This window comes from Crocodylus siamensis, chromosome 2 (assembly GCF_052110815.1).
Source record: "Crocodylus siamensis isolate JL-2025a chromosome 2, ASM5211081v1, whole genome shotgun sequence".
NCBI classification, from domain to species: domain Eukaryota; kingdom Metazoa; phylum Chordata; order Crocodylia; family Crocodylidae; genus Crocodylus; species Crocodylus siamensis.
In genome coordinates, this window is record NC_143396.1 from 137,569,602 (window position 1) to 137,588,170 (window position 18,569).

At 44.0% G+C, this 18,569-nt stretch overlaps 1 protein-coding gene across 1 annotated transcript in view; it reads left to right on the plus strand.

Annotated features, from left to right (window-relative positions):
• Window positions 1-18,503, plus strand: part of MRPL1 (mitochondrial ribosomal protein L1) — a 35,201-nt gene extending 16,698 nt beyond the window's left edge. Inside the window, exons 8-9 of the mRNA XM_090036904.1 lie at window positions 14,140-14,221; window positions 17,399-18,503. Coding sequence (XP_089893030.1) covers window positions 14,140-14,221; window positions 17,399-17,517 — 201 coding nt within the window. The 3' untranslated portion in view covers window positions 17,518-18,503. The remainder of the gene's footprint in view (window positions 1-14,139; window positions 14,222-17,398) is intronic.
• The last annotated feature ends 66 nt before the right edge of the window (window positions 18,504-18,569 follow it).

Below are 18,569 nucleotides of genomic sequence, written 5' to 3' on the forward strand. Positions count from 1 at the left end.
GAAGGTTTCTTCGCCTTCACTTTTGGTGAATGCAGAGGACTAGGGCCCCAGAAATGGTTACTGCCTTCACACTTTCATGAACACAATGACCTTTCCAGGGCCCTTGATCTGTGGGTTCCCATTGGCTGCTACCTAGTAATTATACTTTTTTTCTCATGCCCTGGAGGAGGGCAAAAAATAAGGTAGTGCTGAACAGATCAGCATCCTCTTACTTGAGATCAGAGGAAAGTAGGGCTTGAAAGGATCTCATATGGTCAGCTAGTCCAGCCATCTGCTCAAGTCAGGAGCCCTGACTAAACCATCATAACCAAGTGTCTGTCCAGCCTGCTCTCAAAAATTATCAAGGATGGACTCACTTGCTCAGTCCTCATGTAGACACAGCTTTTCACTACAGGACAGTGCTTCCTGTTGTTCCCTTCCTGTTTAACAGCTGAAAGAGAGACTCTTGCCATAGGCCTGGGTGGATATTCCTGCTCTACTTTATATAATAAAAAATCTATGACTTCCTCTAATATCCTTATAAAGAAGTTTTATTATTCTATGCTGTGGAAACGAGGAACACAATCGCTTCAGAATATCTCTAAACCTTTCTGTAAAAAGGTGCAATTAATGTTTCGTATCAAGAGGGCATTCAAGGATGCTGGAGTTCCACAGACTGAAGTCCTTCGTGTGCTGAAATTAAAAAAAATAAATCCAGATTTATCGGTTAATTATGTAGACACATGGAGGTTTCATATTGTAACTTGATCCTAGTCGCTGTATCTGCTGCTAATTAGAGGGGAATGTTTACAGTAGAAACATTGCATCATCATAATTGTGTGATCATTTACTGACCTCCAGTAAGGAGACTTAGTATTTGCCATGAGGTAATAGATAAAAGAGATGCATTAAACTTTTTTCCAATATTCATAGGGTGGGCAAATGAACATTGAACACCCCAGTTAAAAATAGTTTAACGTGAACTATGCCTGCAATGTCAACTTCTGCTTTTTATTTACAAATGATATTTTCTTGCAAATATTATGCGTGCTTGGAAACCGGTAATCAGGCAGAATTCTTGTTAGAGGAAATTTTTGAATCCTACGTGAGAAGGAATCCAAACTAGATGTTCCTAGGTTATGTTTCTCCCTCTTTTTCTTTCCTCTTGTCAATCTTGTTTACTCATAAGTCACCAGTATCAGCCATAAGGGACTCTAGGTTCCCTGTTATGCAACATCAAAACTATAGATCAAGCCAATTGTACAACAAAGAAAGAAACATTTCCTTAGGTTTTAATATAGTTAAAAATCCAGCTGTCTTTAGGTACTGTGCAATAAGTCATAACTAACAAAAATGTTCTGGGAATGGGCTCTCTTTTTTATGACTGATTTTAGTGGGAACTGTAAACTGTTAGAAAAGCTGGGTTTTTCCATTGTCAGGAAAATTATTAGAACTCTAATTAATTTGAGAACGGCAGATTTCCTTATTTGTTTTGAAGAAAAATTCATTTATGCCTCCCTGCCACCGTATGGGAACCTGTCAGTGGAAGAAATGAAAGCTGAGAACTATATTAATTAAATCAGGATTAATTCTTATTCATTCTGGCCACCTCACTTCGGGGCGGCGGGGGGGAGGAGATAACAACACACAAAAGGAAAGGTTGACTGATTTGGATTATTGTATGGATTATTGGTATGGTTTACTATTGGAATTTATGCTGTTATATTTATGACTCTCTTATGCTCAGTTTGCTTCAAAAAGAGAAATAACTTTGAGACTGAATGTCAGGTTTTACCTTCTTCAAACTCCTTGAACATTGTATGAAATTTAATTTTACTGAACTGCAACAGGCTCAAGTCGTAACCATAAAGAAAGCTAGCCTCTCTCTTCAGTGTAAACAGTATTAAGATTCTTGTGAGTTTACAAGACTCTTAAGAGACACTGAGGCAAAGAGAATGAACTTTTTGAAATAAGTATGAAAAATCTGAGGAGATGAAGCTTTGTTGTGGATCATGTGAGTGTATGCATATGCACAGGCAGCATCCAAATGAGAAGGAGCATCTGCTTGCAGTGGCACAAATAGTAGCGGCGCAAATTTTGAGCCACTGAAGCTACTTTGTGCTTCAGCGCACGCCCCTGCACGTATGCTTTGTTGCATGGCAGGTTGTTCCACTATGGGCAAGTGCCCTTGCTCAGCTCTTCCCAGCTCCTGGTGTGCTAGAGCAGCCAGGGCACAAATGTAGTAGCAGAAACACTCTGGCCAGCAGCCAAAGCTTCTCACTGGAAGACCAAGCCTCCATTTGTTCCAGTGTACTCTTTTGTAGTGTACTCTCCAACGCCTTTTTTTTCTTGGCACTTTTTTCTTGCTACAGAGACATCCCAGTAGCAAATTTTGCCTCTGCACTGCAAATTTGCAGCATGGGGCACAGTTTAACATTCCACAGGTGTGATATGTGGTGCCATAAACAGCACATTTCTGCTCGTCTGGATGCAGCCACAAGAGACCAATGCAGGCTGGCTAGGGCTCAAATTTGCAAACAACTTTCAGAATCTGTTAGTGATGTGGTTTTTTGCTTGCAGATAATTGGCAATGTAAGTGGTCCTTTGGACAAGAAATTTGAAGGAAAAAACCTATGTATACCGAATGGCTTTCAGTTTTATTAACTAAAGATTTTTGGGGAGGAGTGCTTCATTAAATAAAAAAAATCGCAAGTTTCCTCTAGTGCAAGTAGGTTGTAGAAAAAAGACACTTTTGTTAAAGGTTTTGTTAGCCCTAAATCTTGTAAATGCTTGATTATTTCTTAGTAAAAAATCTAATGTTTCGTGGTAAAATTCAGGGATATAGTACACATAACCAGAATATCTTCCCCAAGGACAACTGGAAAAATTAATTACTGGAAAAAATTACTTGCTGAAGAAGCAGTAAAATTGGAATGCACTTATTTATCAGCATGATGATTTTTGGAGCAGTTGCTAAACTATTCTTGTGTCTAATAAAAATCGGAGGCTAATTGTCTTAGCCTTAATGTACTTCAAATGCCTTTTTGCATCCTGCTATGCCTCTGTAAATTCAAGCTGTTTTATGAGTCTAAAAATTGCCTCTGGAAGACTTTTTGTTGTATAAAATATTCTGTGCAATTAATAGGGGCTAGGTGGAATGAATATGTTGTTTAATTGGTTTTTAAGAATTCAAAGTAACTTCTCAGTTGTTTGAGAGGAGAAAAACATAAGTTGCCTCAAAACATAATGGTCTAGGCCTGGAGCTTTCAACCAGGGGTGTGCATACCCCTGGGGGTACTTGGGTTGGCCTATGGGGTACTTGGCAGTGGGTGCTGCTGCCGGCACTTCCTCCACCGCTGTGCTTCTGGCATCCTCGCCAATTTATTTATTTATTTATTTATTTATTTATTTTTGGCTGCCCCCACGCTTACTCATCTAGCCACCGAGGGATTCCTGCCTTCTTGATTGGCTGCCAAGGGTACACTGACCCAAAGGTTAAAAATCCCTGGTCTATGCAGTCATAAACTTTTACACACTTAAGCCATGTCCACACATGCATGGACATATGGTTCCCCAGGGACGAGTGGTAGCACTTTGTACCACCGCTAGCTGTCCCTGGGGAAGACCTGTGCCAGGCATGCTCTGGGGCATGGTAAATTACTCCAGGTGAGGTAGGGGAGGCTGGAGCCTGCACTGGGCTGGCCCTAGTAGCCTTATCTGGGGTCCTGGGGAGCTCTTGGGGCTACAGCAGCAGTGATCCTGCTGTGCAGAGCCTGACAGGCAGCTGGAGCATGGCGCCAGTCAGCCTGGGTCTGGTTTTCATAGTTTCTAGGGTCAGAAGGGACCTGAGTAGATCATCTAGTCCAACCCCCTGCCATGGCAGGAAAGAGTACTGGGGTCAAACAACCCTAGCAAGGTGTTCATCTAACCTCCTCCCCCAGGGTAGGAGCCTGCACCACTTCTCTTGGAAGTTGGTTCCAGATCCCAGCCACCCTGACAGTGAAGTAGCACCTCCTGATATCAAGCCTAAATCTACCCTCTGCCAGCATGTGACCGTTATTCCTGGTCACTCCTGGCAGTGCACGGGGGAATAGCGACTCCCCCAATGCCTGCTGATTTTTTCCCCCCCCCCCCCCCCCCGACTAGTTTATAACGGGCTACTAAATCCCCCCTCAGCCTTCTCTTTTGAATGGTGCATGCTGCCCCCACATTTGCTGCTCTGCTTCTCCCCCTCTTCCCCCCCCCCCCCCGGGTTTTTGGTTTTGTTTTGGTTGTTTTTTTTTTTTGGTTTTTTTTTTTTTTTTTTTTTTAACCCCACCCAGGGATTACAACAACTGTCAAGTTACTTTAATTTCATCAGCTGGTTTTCTTGGTATTTGTTAATTCTTACTAGTGTTTGGGTATGTTTTTAAAATAAAAAAAACTATATCAGAGTTGTTCTTTTTAGTGAACTAAGACATATTTCATTATCTGGCTTTTCCTTGCATCTCCTTATCTTAAGAACTGGCAATCCCAATCTAAATATATTCTATTAAAAGCAGCTGCTAATTTTCTTGCAGCCTGATGAAGAGAACTTTGAGGTTCATTCCTATCTTCCTGCTGACTTCAAAACGTAGTCCAAAGGCTTTTCCTGTAATCTTCACTGTCTTTATTGTTGGATCCCCAGTGATCTAATGTCTCATTCTGTATCTGTTCCTGCTTCCTAACTGAACCTTTCAAAGACCAGCCTGCTCTCTGCACTTCCATGTGCCTGTCTTCAATATGCAGGGTCTTCTCCCATGCTGCCTCCACCATCTGAAGCAGCTTCATTGTGCTCATTGTCTTCCTGATTAGCTTCAAATTTAATCTGGCCTGGCCAATGGCCCCTAACTCTTTTCATTTAAAAATCCTTTTACATAAAGCCATCTATTTTCTCCATACTAAGCATTCTCTGGGTCCATGCTCCCCACTGTATCCTGATAAATTTATGGGCATGTTTGAACTTTCCGAGAGTTAAATCTGTACAGTGAAGATTTAGCGCTGAATGGTGGATATATTTTGTATGAATAACATAATCTATTTAAATGTTTTAATTGTAATATTTTAACATTTTTTAGTAATATGGTGTTTCATCCACATAGACAGTGAATTGGATTGTGAAGGATTTAAAATGATTGCTGAATTATACTTTCATTTGCAATGTTTCAAATCCCCTGGGACCACTGCTGTATTATTTCATGACTGACAAACTGAGTGTGCTGCTGGCTGCCCACCTAGTGCCATGGATTAAAGAATTTCAATGCTTGTGTGAACCCCATCAGTATTGCCCAGGGAAATGGTGAAAGGCAGTTTTCCAGGGATATGTTTAAACATGATTATGCCCTAAAAAGTAATGACCTCCCTGCTGATGCAGACAGTATGTACACATATGCTGTGCTATACATCAGTACTTAAAAGTATTGTTAGAATAATCTAAACTGTGTTGGATTTGAAAACCATGCTCTACTTTCCACTATAATTTTCTAACCTGTTTTATAGGACAGTTAAGGCATGTCTTCATAGGTAAATAGACCACGGTAACTATTAGCTTTCTCTGTGGTTGCTCTTATTCTGTAATACGACTCAAAGGTTGCCTACAATACAATAACTAAATTAGGTGCCTAAATAACCCTGAGGATCTGGCCATGTGTTCCTTTGTCCAGTATAGTCTAATTCAGTTTGGAGGAGGATTAATCTGAACAGCAAAAGGACACTGTTCTTGCAGAATGACAGTGTTCACTTCTGAAATTACTTGAGGGTAGAGGTTGTGCTGCAAGATTCATTTCCAGTCTTATTTTGGAATGGCTTTCCTGTATCAATGAGCCTTTTCCTTTGTCTAACTTTATCAGGAAACTTAGCAGCTTAAAAGAGAATCATCTTAAAATACTCTGCCCAAGGGGTCTCTCTTGATGTCCAACTTAACAGGATTTTACAACTGCGTTAAGAAGCAACCTGACAAGTTTGAAGCTGTGTTTAAGTGTTGTAGCTTAGATTACACCCCTGCCATTGCTTCAGGTGTGTTAGCTAAATGCCAGTGAAAAGCTCCAGGTATGCCCTCATGGTTAACTGTGCTACTAGAAAATGCTGTTTTTATTCATTCCATTTGTTTCAGGTGTTTAATATCTTTTAGTTTCTGGGGGCCTTTAGTGTGTTTGTGGAACACAAGGTGAGGTTTTGTTTAGTTTTAGTTGCAAGTAACTTTATAGGTTTAATCCAGGATAACTGACTTTCCCATAATTGCATCTTCTGCTAATTCTGGGTGAGAGGTCTTCTATATTTTTCTTCATTGGCTAAGGAGATTTCCTATTAATTACTGTAGGTCCTTGTAAATCTAAATCAGATGACTCAAGTAGTTGAAAACTCCTGTATGATGGTCAAGGCTGTGTAAGTAATGCAAGGTGTTTTAAAATAGCTTTTATTCCTTTATTAATGCAACCATATATTATATGGATGCAGTAGTAAAAATAAAGGAATAAATGCTATTTTTAAAGCACCTTGGATTACTTTATATATGAAGTGCAAAATGAATATAGGGACTTGACAGACAGACAGACAGACTTTAGGGACTTGATAGATAGTATCAAGTATATCGAGAGAGAGCGAGACTGAAGATGCAGCCACCCAAAGCTGTAGAAGAGTGCAAACTATCATACTTAATGTGTGTGAGTCCCTTGCTAACCAACCCCTTCCAGCTACAACTTTTTTTTTTCTGTCTTCCATTCTCTGTCTTAATGTTCTTTCTGGCTTTTTATTTTGTAGCTTAATAAGAATTTTGTATTTAGAGCATCCTGCAAAGACTAACACATCTCATTGATTGTTCTAGATTTATTTGTATAGAGCAAATATTATATTTTCAAAAGGAATCTGAATGAAGTGTATGTTGCAGATCTGAACATGATTTTGGAATGAGACGAATGCTACTTTTAGGTTATGCATTTTAATTGTCCTTGCAGTTTCCTGTGCATGTATGTGTAAACTGATTTCAATATTCCTTTTCTGTGTTCAGTTCTTAGTCTTGTTGGCAATTATTTATCAAAAAAAGTAAAATACAAGCTACAGTAAGGCTTTTTTTTAATGCACATTGTTTTGCTATTTACTTAAGCATAAAATAATTTAGTTTTATGAAGTGTCACCTGAAAAATAAAATACAAGTTGGCTTAGATACTATTTGGATGGAAAACTTACCAAAAAAGTGTAAACAAAGGTTAAACTAGCAAAATAGGGTGTGGGGCTGGGCCAGAGATGGAGACTAGCATTTGTTCCCGCATTCTTCCTCCACTGCTCTGGGTAATGCCCCACTCCTCCCCCCCTCCCGCCCTGTCACTCCAGGTCTTGCCCTGCTGCTGATGCCACTCTGGGTTGTACCCTGCTCCCCCTGCCGCTCTGGTTCCAACCCTGCTACACCCGCTCCCCACCACTTTGCATGTGAGGGGGCATGGTGCATAGCTGTGCGCCCCCCCCCCCCCCCCCCCAACCGTTCTACAAGTGAGGTGATGTGGTGCAAGGCTGCACAGGGGGAGGGTAGTGTGCAGCTGCAGGGCAGTTTGAGGAGCACTTGATGGAGCACTTGATGGCTGCGCAGCACAGGGAGTGACCCTGGGGTTCAGTGCAGCTGCATGGTGTGGTGGGATGGTGTACGGCCATGGGGCGTGGCAAGTGGAGCAGCCATGGTGTGGAGTCTGGCCGCTGGCTGCAACTGCTTGGCATGGGATGTGGCACAGGGGCATGGCGTGTGGCTGCGCTGGGAGGGTGGTGCATGGCCGCAGGGCGTGGTGTGGGGAGCATCCACCGGCTATGGCTGTGGCATGGGGAGCAGCTCTGGGGTATGGTGCAGGGTGCATGCGGGGTGTGGCTGCAGGGCGTGGCAGGGGGGAGCAGCCACAGCAGGGGAGCACCTGCTGCCTGTCGCTGCATGGTATGGGGGGTGGCCCTGGGGTGTGGTGCAGGCGGTGTGGTGCTAGCTGCATGGGGGGGTGTCATGTGGCCACTGGGCATTGCACGGAGTGGCCACAGTTTCATAGATTTCATAGACATTAGGGCTGGAAGGGACTTTGGAAGATCGAGTCTAGCCCCCTGCCCAAAGGGCAGGAAGTCAGCTGGGGTCATAGGATCCCAGCAAGATAAGCATCCAATTTACTCTTGAAGGTGTTCAGTGTAGGGGCTTGAACCACCTCTGATGGCAGACTGTTCCAGACCTTGGGGGCTCGGACAGTAAAGAAATTCTTCCTTATGTTCAGCCCGAAACGGTCTTGCAGGAGTTTGACCGTTAGACCTCGTCATCCCTTGGGGCACTCTGGTGAGCAAACGTTCCCCCAGATCCTGGTGGTCACCCCTGATAAACTTATAGGTGGCCATCAGATCACCCCTGAGCCTGCGCTTTTCCAGGCTAAAGAGCCCCATGGCTCTCAGCCTGTCATCGTAAGATCTGTTTTCCTGACCTCTGATCATGCGCGTGGCTCTCCTCTGGACTCTCTCAAGCGTCTCCACATCCTTTTTGAATTGTGGAGCCCAAAACTGGACGCAGTACTCCAGCTGCGGCCTCACCAAGGCCGAGTACAAGGGGAGAATGACGTCCCGGGATTTGCTTGAGAAGCATCTGTGGATGCAAGCCAGCGTTTTGGTCACTGTAGTAGCTGCAGCATTGCGTTGCTGGCTCGTGTTCATCTTGTGGTCAATCATGACCCCCAAGTCTCTTTCTTCTGTAGTGCTAGCCAGCGTAGCACTGCTGAGCCTATAAGGATGCTGCAGATTTTTCCTCCCGAGGTGGAGAACCTTGCATCTTTCAGTGTTAGACACCATCAGGTTCTTGTCTGCCCTTTTTCTGAGCCTGTCCAGGTCAGCCTGGATCACCCACCTGTCTTCTGGCTGCAGTTGTCCAGCCAAGAGGTGATCATGGGATACCAGATCGAAGGCTTTTTGAAGTCAATATATAGGATATCAATGTCTTCTCCCTTGTCCAGGTGACAGGTCACCTGGTTGTAGAAGGAAATGAGATTGGTCAAGCAAGACCTACCCACAACAAACCCGTGCTGGCTATCCCTTAGGATGTTGGCATCAGTCAGTCCACCTAAGGATGGCCTCTTTAATAAACTTTTCTAAGATCTTCCCCGGGATAGAAGTCAGGCTGATAGGCCTGTAGTTAGCCGGATCCACTTTCCTCCCTTTCTTGAAGATAGGCACCACATTGGCCTTCTTCCAGTCTCTGGGCACCACACCAGAGCGCGCCAGGAGTTCTCAAAGATCTGTGCCAGGGGCTGGGCTATCATGCTTACCAGCTCCTTGAGTACCCTGGGGTGCAGATTGTCAGGGTCGGCTGTCTTGAAGGTATCCAGCTTCTCAAGGTATTCTGTCACGAAATCAGCATTAATGGAGGGCAGGGGATCTCCCTCACCTGGACCTCCGTGTCCCGTAGCAGGCATGGGTGTCCCATGGGACTGATGAAAGAACAACGCAAAGTACCCATTTAATAGGTTGGCTTTTTCCTGGGCGTCAGTTGTCAGTTGACCCATCTGGTTCAGCAGGGATCCAATGTTGCCCTTGCTTTTCCTCCGGCTCCCCACATGTCTGAAAAAGGACTTTTTATTGTCCTTGATGGTCAAATCTAGTTGGAGTTCAGTTGCAGCCTTGACTTTTCCTGGTTTGTTCCCTGCAGGACCAGACCAGTGCAGAATAATCCTCCTTGGAGGTGAATCCTGTCCTCCATCCTTTGTAGGCTTTTCTTTTTAGCCTCAGGAGGTCTGCTAGGTCCCTGGAGAGCCAGCGGGGGCTCAGGTCCCATAGCTTCTCCTCATAAGGCCTTCCCTGCTGCCCCTTGATCATACGAGTGGCCCTCCTCTGGACCCTGTCCATGCTGTCCTCATACTTCTTGAAGTGCGGTGCCCAGAACTGGACGCAGTATTCCAGCTATGGCCTGACCAGTGCCGCATAGAGGGGGAGGATCACCTCCTTGGACCTGCTCGAGATGGATCTGTGGATGCATGACAAGGTACGGTTGGCCTTCCTGACTGCATCCCCACACAGGTCAAACAGTGCTTTGCCTCTTGTTGGCCCATAGACTTCTTGAGTCAGGTAGAGGTCATCCACGCACTAGAGGAAGCTTTGCGGCTGCTCGGATTTTGCTGAGTGATCTTCCCACGAGATGTCCAGGTAGTTGAAGTCACCCATGACAACCATGGTCCTGGAGCATGGAGCCTCAGCCAGTTCCCAAGTGAACTCCTGGTCAAGGTCAGGACTTTGGGTGGGAGGTCTACTACATACTCCCACCATTGTCCCCTGTGTCATGTTCCCCGTGGATTTTAACCCAGAGGGTCTCCAGTCGTCCACCCTGGTTACCAACATCAGCTTGCAGGGACATGTAGCTTTCCTTAACATAGGAAGCTACACCTCTGCCCCTTTTATCTACATGATCCCTCCTGTACAGGGTATAGCCATCTATACCTGAGGTCCAGTCATGGGTGGAGTCCCACCAGGTCTCCGCTATCCCTATGACATCATAATTGTTTGCACTGAGCAGGTGGGTGAGTTCCTCCTGCTTATTCCCCAAGCTCCTGGCATTTGTGTACAGGCAGGCAAGTGTCCCCTTGGGGGCTCTTGCCTTGCTCACAGATTGTACCAGGGCTGGGGCAAGGGTGGGCTCCCTTAAGCGCCTTGGCCTCCTGGCTTTGCAAGGGCTGCTCAGCAGAGGTGGTAATTCGTCCCCCAGCAGGCTTAGTTTAAAGCCTGGTGGAGCAGGTCAGCCAGTCTGGCTGAGAAGAGCCTCCTCCCCAGGGGAGAGAGGTGGAGGTCATCTCTTCCCAGCAGCTTGCTGCCTCTCTTGCCAAAGAGCGGGCTGTGGTCATGGAAGCTAAAGCCTTCATGATGACACCAGCGCCGCAGTCTTTGGTTGACTATGTGGATCCTCCTCTCCCTCCTCAGCCCATAGGCTGAGACTGGGAGGATCGACGAGAACACCACCTGTGCCCCCAGACCCTTTAGTCCCACTCCCAAATCCCTGTAGTGCCTCATGACCCAGCTGGGAGCACTCCGAGCCGTGTCATTGGTGCCCACATGAATAAGGAGCATAGGATAGTGGTCTGTGGGCTGGAGGAGCTTTGGGATCTTCTCTGCAATATCCCAGATGCAGGCCCCTGGGAAGCAGCAGACTTCCCGGGCTAAGGGGTCAGGGCGGCAGATTGCCCCCTCAGTTCCCCTCAGGATGGAGTCTCCCACAACAAACACCTTTATGTTTTGTCTTGGGGAGAGCGGGGCCAGTAGCTGCAGTTGAGCCTGTGGGAGCTGGCAACTCAGCAGGCTCTGCTGGAGCAGCAAGAGGGGTGTACCTGTTGCTAAGCTCCGGCAGGGCAGGGGCCTTGGTGCAGTGGGCCTTAGGGCCCTTGACCACCTTGGTCCGTGCCCCTGACTGGACAGAGTGGGAGGTTCCAGAGTCCTCCTCTGGCTAAATACTAGCACGAGACTGATAGTCAACAAGTACCGTGTGGGGAGAGTCTTCTTGCTGTGTGCCTGATGGCATGAGGAGCAGCCCCAGGGTGTGACGTAGAGCGTGCAGGGGGGTGGGGCATGGCAGGGGGAGCACCCCCTGGCTGTGACCGTGTGGTGTGTGATGCAGCCTTGGAGTGTGGCTTGGGGCACATAAGGGGGTGGGTTATGCAGTGTGCAGGGGTGGGGTGACGCATGGCATGGCGTGGTGTGGTGCAGGGAGTATCTGCTGGCTGTGGCTGCATGGCATTGGGTGTGGCCCTGGGGTGTGATGGAGGGCACATGGCTCGTGTGCTGTGCATGGAGCACACCCTGGCCTGCGTGGTACAGCTAGCAGGTGCTGCCCATGCCCCCCACACCTGCTCCTTGCATGGCACCCTGCAGCCACTGCCCCCATGCCATGCCACCTCCCCTGCACACCCTGTGGCTGCAGCCGGCAGTCACTCCCCTTGTGCGGGGGGAGGACATGGTGCTCAGGGGGCATGGCTTGCAGCTGCACAGGGGGTGTGGCACACGGCTGCCGGGTGCCACATGTGAAGCTGGCACAGGGGGTGTGCCCCACTCTGGCCGTGTGCCGTAACTGGTGGGTGCTGCCTGCCCCTCCCCACTCTGGCTTCCTTTGTGGCACCTGCAGCTGCGCATATGCATGCCTCGCCCCTCTTGTGCACACCCTTCAGCCACAGCCTGTGGATGCTTCCTGAACAGGGGAGCCATGGCATGTGGCCGTGTGGGGGGGCACGCCCCACCCTGCAGCCTTGTGCTACAGCCGGCAGGTACTGCTCATGCCCTGCTGCCTGCGTAGCACCCTGCGGCAGCACGCCATGCTCTGCCTCTGCACGGCGGCAAGCCACACCCCCTGCACAGCAGTCTCTATGCTGTGCCCCACTGCAGGGACCACAGCATGTCTCCAACCGCCTCCACCCCTATTTCCACCTATTAGTCTTTCTCTCAGTAAGGCTCTGGATGGCACATGCTCAGTTGGCCCGGAGCATTATGGACAGACAGACGCAAAGGCAGAAGTCGTAAGGCTTTTATTATATTAGAATTGAGGGGTATATTCAGTAGGATGCCACATGAAGTTTTCTTAATGTTGTACTTAATTGCATGGAAGTGGTAACAAAACACATTAGCGAAATCTCCACATTACAGTGAGAAATGTTACCAACTCCACTAAGGACAGAGAATATAAAGAAAATCGAATAAATTAGAGCCATGGGCAGAAAATAACAAGATTCAGTTTGGAAGAATACAATTAAGAAACATAAGGAAAAATTATCTGAAGTGTACATGTTCAGTAGAAGGGAGATATCTGGAAAACAGCGATTTTTTTGGACAACATTTGAGTGGGGGGCAGCAAACATAATACAAGTTTGCAAAATAGGAATGCAATTTTGGGCCACAAGTAATGAGTGATTCCAGTATGAGGATGGTAAATAGTCTCTTCTGTCTTGTGACTTTGATGTAATTACATACATAATACTGTGTTCATTTTCAGGCATTTATTACTACAAGTTAGAGAGAGCTCAGACAAGACCAGAAATAGTTCAGGTTTGGGTGGATTTGACTTAAAGGAAAGTTAGAAGAGCTCTGCTAAATGAGGGCCTTAGAGACTAGAGCTGTTTTTAGGTGTAAAAGGAAAAAAACAAAAATGGTGCTTTACTTTAAACTTTGCACGCTCCTGCACCAAGCCCAGTGCATGCCCAGAAGTGGCAGTGCATTAGTTGGACCCGGCTCTCCCAACGTCTGTATAGATGGGGAGCTTTATTGGGGTGCTTTTGGCAGTTTGATCTAACAGCTGTTTGAATCAGCTATTAGATAAGAGCCAAAAAGCCCCACTCAAGTGCCCAATCTATACAGATGCTGCAAAGCTGGGTTGAAGCAACACATTGCTTCTTCCAGTAAAGCACCAGTTGAGTTGTGGGTGGGTTGTTTTGGGTTTTTTTTGTTTTGAGGGGTTTTTTTAAACTTCTACAGCCATAGAGACCCAAGTCCACAAATATTTTAGAGTAAAAATGCCACTTTTGGAAAGAAGTCAAGAGTGAATGGATCCAGATAGAATGAAGAGTAATAATAATGAGGAAGGAAACATTTAGGCTGAAAATCAAGACCACGAGACACGCACGGTAAACTGTAGAACTGTTGCTCAATAAGACTAGTGGAAATCCCATAGGATACATCCCTCACCATCTAGCTTTAAAAAGTAAATAATTTCCCTTCTTTAGTGAGGGATGTTGGAAAATAGATTTCACATTATACATATATTCATTGGTATAAAATTAAAAGGTATGAAAATGGTTTGTTTTCATTAAGTTATTACCTAAGAAATTATGCATGTTTAATTGTGAGCAACTTGATTTATTGTCCAGAGTTACAGATTTGTGTGCACACAAACTAAGTGATCTTAATGTATTTTAAATTAGTTAATGTTGGTTAGAGTACAACCACTCAGAACATGGTTTTTCTTTGCAGCAGGGTATCATCTTGTTAATCTTAATAAGGGAATTTGTAGTTATTAACACTTGTTAAGAGAAGAGGAAATGAGTTTTTTATGTATTTACTTAAAAACCCAAACCACTGATTAAATAATTACCTGACCAAATTTAATTTTATTAATCATAGTGTCATTTGTGTTTCCACATCATTAATTTTTTCATTAACCTTTTTCAGCTGAATATGCCAAATGAACAAATACTTGCCAATCTGGATGCTGTTGTTAAGGATATCTGTACATATAGGCCATTGAACTATGGTAAGTAGCTTCTCTTTTAATCTCTTGATTTGTAGTTAAAGCAAATTTACCTTGATAAAGGAATAAGTGTGCTCTTTGTTAAAGTATCATCAAACTCAAATCACTTCATCCAGTTCTGGGGGATGAATTCAGCAAGTTATCTAAATGAATGCCAGGTTTTAAATAGATGAGCAGTCCCCTTGACTTTAGAGACTCTTCGTGCTGAATTGGGATCTTCTTGCAAGCAATGTTTAAAGACTATTAGGTCAAGAAATAAGTAAAACTAATTCTCAGCTCAGATGGCAGGAGAGAAAGTTGCACAGGGCCTAGATTTTCAGCTGGGATTTCTTGGAATATTGGGGTAACTATTTTTAGAAACTGTAAGCAATGAAGAAGTAATTTCTCCACATTTGTTGGCTTTGTACCACTGAGTAATGCTGTCTGCACTTAAGTGGGTCTGTTCAGGTTGAATGCATGAACTCTATAGCTGGAATTCACCAGCTGTTTGACCTGAAGTATCACTTCACACATCAGCCAGCCACCAAGGAAATGTCACCACTTCTTATTTTGGCAGGTCAATAGCTTTTTATTTCTGCTGTTCATATTCCAGACTAATCAGTTGCTTTCTATTAAATTCCTAAGCAATGGGCTCATGTCACTTATCAGTAAAAGTCTAGTTCATGTGATTCTTATAATTTATACTGCTAAAGTTTCAGTTTGATTATCTGACACCCCCCCCCCCCAAAAAAAAAAAAAGCCCTAATTGATTAAATGACTCTTTCTCTGGCTTTTGTTGAAAAGCTGGTCATACATTTGGTACTAACATATTAATTGTTTCCCCATTCAGTTTTTCTTTACCTAATTTGCCTTCCTCACCACCCCACTCTCATACAAGCCACTGACCCTTGTGTACTAAGAGTCTGAACGGGGAAGTTTTGATGTGTATTTTTTTTTTCTACTTACAAGTATTTAGCTTGTAAACAGATGGCTAATTAATAAGTTTCTGTAGACTTGCCTCTGTTCCCTTCCAGGGCCCTAGAGGTAGAAATCTGAAATGTAGAACTATTTTTTTTTTTTCTTGCAATTTTTCTTGTCTGACCCACTTAAATATTCAAATAAACACCAGTCTCTGTACTATCAGCTACATTCTGCACTGATGCTGGGCTGCATTTCTCATAGGAGAAAAGTGATTAACTGTTGTAAGTATGAAATGTTAATTCATCATCATAAACAGAGCTACAAAGGAATAAAGTTAACATAACAGATTAATATTCTATCTATGTGTTTGTTTATGTGGGGGTATGAACAATGTTTTGTTTTTGTCACAATTGGAATGTGCATTGTATTTATTATGTTATTTGCAGTATTTATTGTATTTCAGTTCATTATTTAATTTGAATTCCATATTCCTTCCATTTGCTATGCATTATTTTTCCATTATTTGCATTTTAAGCACCAGCCATACATTTGGTACTAACAAATTAATTGTTTCCCCATTCAGTTTTTCTTTCCCTAAATTGCCATCCTCACCGCCCCACTCTCAAGTGAGCCACTGACCCTTCCTTCCTCTAGAACTCAATTTGGCTTTCCCATCCTTTTCTCATCCCATACAGGAATTCAAAACCACCACAAGCCTTACCCTGTCTCTTCACCAAGTTGAAGTCATATCTATTTGACCCTGTATTTGCTAAATTTAAACACAGAGCACACTGTGCCTGTCGCTCATTTGAAAACAGAAAAAAAGCCACTATGCAGATGCAATTTCTCCTGAAGCTAGGATGAAAGAGAATGAACTGCAACTGACAGATGTTAGTCACACTATTCAGTGCAGTACTAGAGGGTGCTCAGTTTACTATGTTGATACAGTATAAGAAGCTGTATAATGAGGAACAGATACCTGGTGTCTGTCTTTTTTTTTTTTTTTTCATTTGAGATGTCTCTAGCACTTGCTGTGCCCCTATCTGCTGCTGAACCTCATTCTTTTGTGCTTTTTGAAGAGTTCCAGGCCACTCTTCTTAGTCTGCCCATCTAGATCTTTCCTCTCCCAGATCTGGTGGTGGTTCTCAATAGAGTCTTTTGTCCCTCTTTCATTACCACATAGGAGTCTGTATGTAGTATTGATAAGCTGAGACCTGTTTCTTGATAGCTGAAACATGGACTATGCAGTATGGCAGCTTACTGCAGAAGTATTGCTTTTTCTTCTGCTCTTCAAGTGTGAGGAGGTCTGTGCAATACTGTAACTCTTGGGGATTCTGATATGTCCCCTCTGGGATTCTGATGAGCCTGAAGTTGCACATTATGCTTAGATCATACTAAATCTGTGGAAGGTTAGGTGGTGTTAAACTTACCATGCTTTGAGCAGTTGCATGTTAAGGGTTAATACTGTTTCTTGTTTGCACAGCTCTGACTTGCCAGTAGAGGACTAGTGTGCCAGGGTGTGACTAGGAGGCAGGACACCTGGGACATTTGTGCACATGGTTGTGCTACAGTGCAGGGTGCTTTTAAAAGTACCTGGTGCTGTGGTGCATACAGTTGTATAAGTGGTGAAATGCGTGTCTGCACTGAGAAAATGGTAGTGGCGCACTTCTGAACTAAAATCCACCACAGGTGTTTTTAGTGCAAAAGCGCACCACCACCATTTTCTGCACACTGACATGCATTTTGCCGCTTATACAACTGCACACAAAGCCGCACAGTTCATGTCAGCTCAGACCCACTGGATCTCGGGCACGTCGCGAGACAAAAAGTTATGTATAATGCCCCTGGACTCTATCCCTGTCCTGGGATGGGGGAGGGTGCTGAGAGTGGTGCATCCTGGAATGCTGGAGGACTGCAGATTGTTTGCTTCATCTCCATAGAGTGGACTTAAGTTACCTTAACACAAACTAGGTAGCACAGCCCAGAGTTAACTTTGGCAGAAGTGATGTAAATTTGAGACTGCTCAAAAGCACTTAGCACAAGTTAATGAGTTTTACCATGTAGACACTTACGTTTTAAGTGTCCTTAGTATGCTCTAAATGCAGTGTGTAACTTCCAAAGTTTTGTTCACTTTTACCAATTGTGTTCTGTTTAATACAGCAGGTATGAATGACAAGATATTTCAGCCTGTACATGTGGAGAGCTCTATAGAGAAATTCAGAAGGTTTCTTTTTTAAATGTTTGTTTGTTTGTTTGTTTGTTTGTTTGTTTGTTTTTTAGGCCCGTTTGTGCAACGCTTGGTTATTCGAAGTTCAACCAGTGAAGGCTTACTCATACCAGCTGACCGTTTTCTCCCTCAAGTAAAGGATGTGGAAGAAGAGGAGGAAGATGCAGAGTAGTCTTTAAATGTACTGTTCTACAAAGTCTTTTAGCATTTTCTTCAAGGATTTTATGGAGGGGATCAAATCTTGGGCTGAGCTTTTAAAAATGTGTTTTCTGATTAATGTGTTTAATCAGTGAAAACATCAGAAACAACTGATGTATCCTTAATTTCCTTTTAGTGGAAAGGAGCAAATAAAAGTCTTCTGTTTCTGAAATGTTAATTTTAAGTCCCAATGTATAAAGAATATCTTTGGACTTGAGCCACCGTCGATATTCTGCATTTGAGCTTTCAAGTTTGTATGGTTTTTAATTTACCTACAATTTCTTTAAAAATACCTGTCATTCTTGAATGACCTTCCAGGATAGTGTTTTTTATAGATATGCTTAATGAAAATGATAACCTACTTGTTCTACACTTTGCTGGTTTCAGTCAGAGCAGAGAATACTTAGTGCTTTGACTTAGCATACAGAAGAGAAATTGGTGAAACTACTTGTAGACATATACCTATCAACTAGACAAATGAAATCAGCATCGATTCATCATATAACATTATAAAATGGTAATGCTACTGAAGGCAGTGGAGTTAATGTGACGCAGCACCTTTGTTGTTGTTGTTGCTGCTACCTTCTGGGCAGATTTTACTGCTGGATAAAGCAAAACCAAATGTCTGCCTTTGAGTGCAGAGCCTTCTCCTTGTGTGCAGCCTGCTGCAGCTACAATAGTGCAGTTTGCTCAGGATTTGCCTTGAGATTCTCCTCTGTTCATGGGGCCATGGCCCAAGTCCACCAAGTGGGGAAGATTACCAATGTGGTGTGTAAAGCTCATTTTTTGGACTCCTCAGGCTGGAGTTCTAGTATTTGTTTTCTAAACTAAAATGAAAATGACTGCCTATATGATCTTTCCTTCTTTAATGTATACATTGTGCACAATTAACAATTTTGGAATTGAAAAATTATAGCAATATGTAAAGCCAATACATTATATACATTAGTAAATTCTCTACTTCATTTGTCTCTTTAAATTCATTTCCCCTGCTCAGGGGGCTTTAACCATAACAGGTATTTGAAT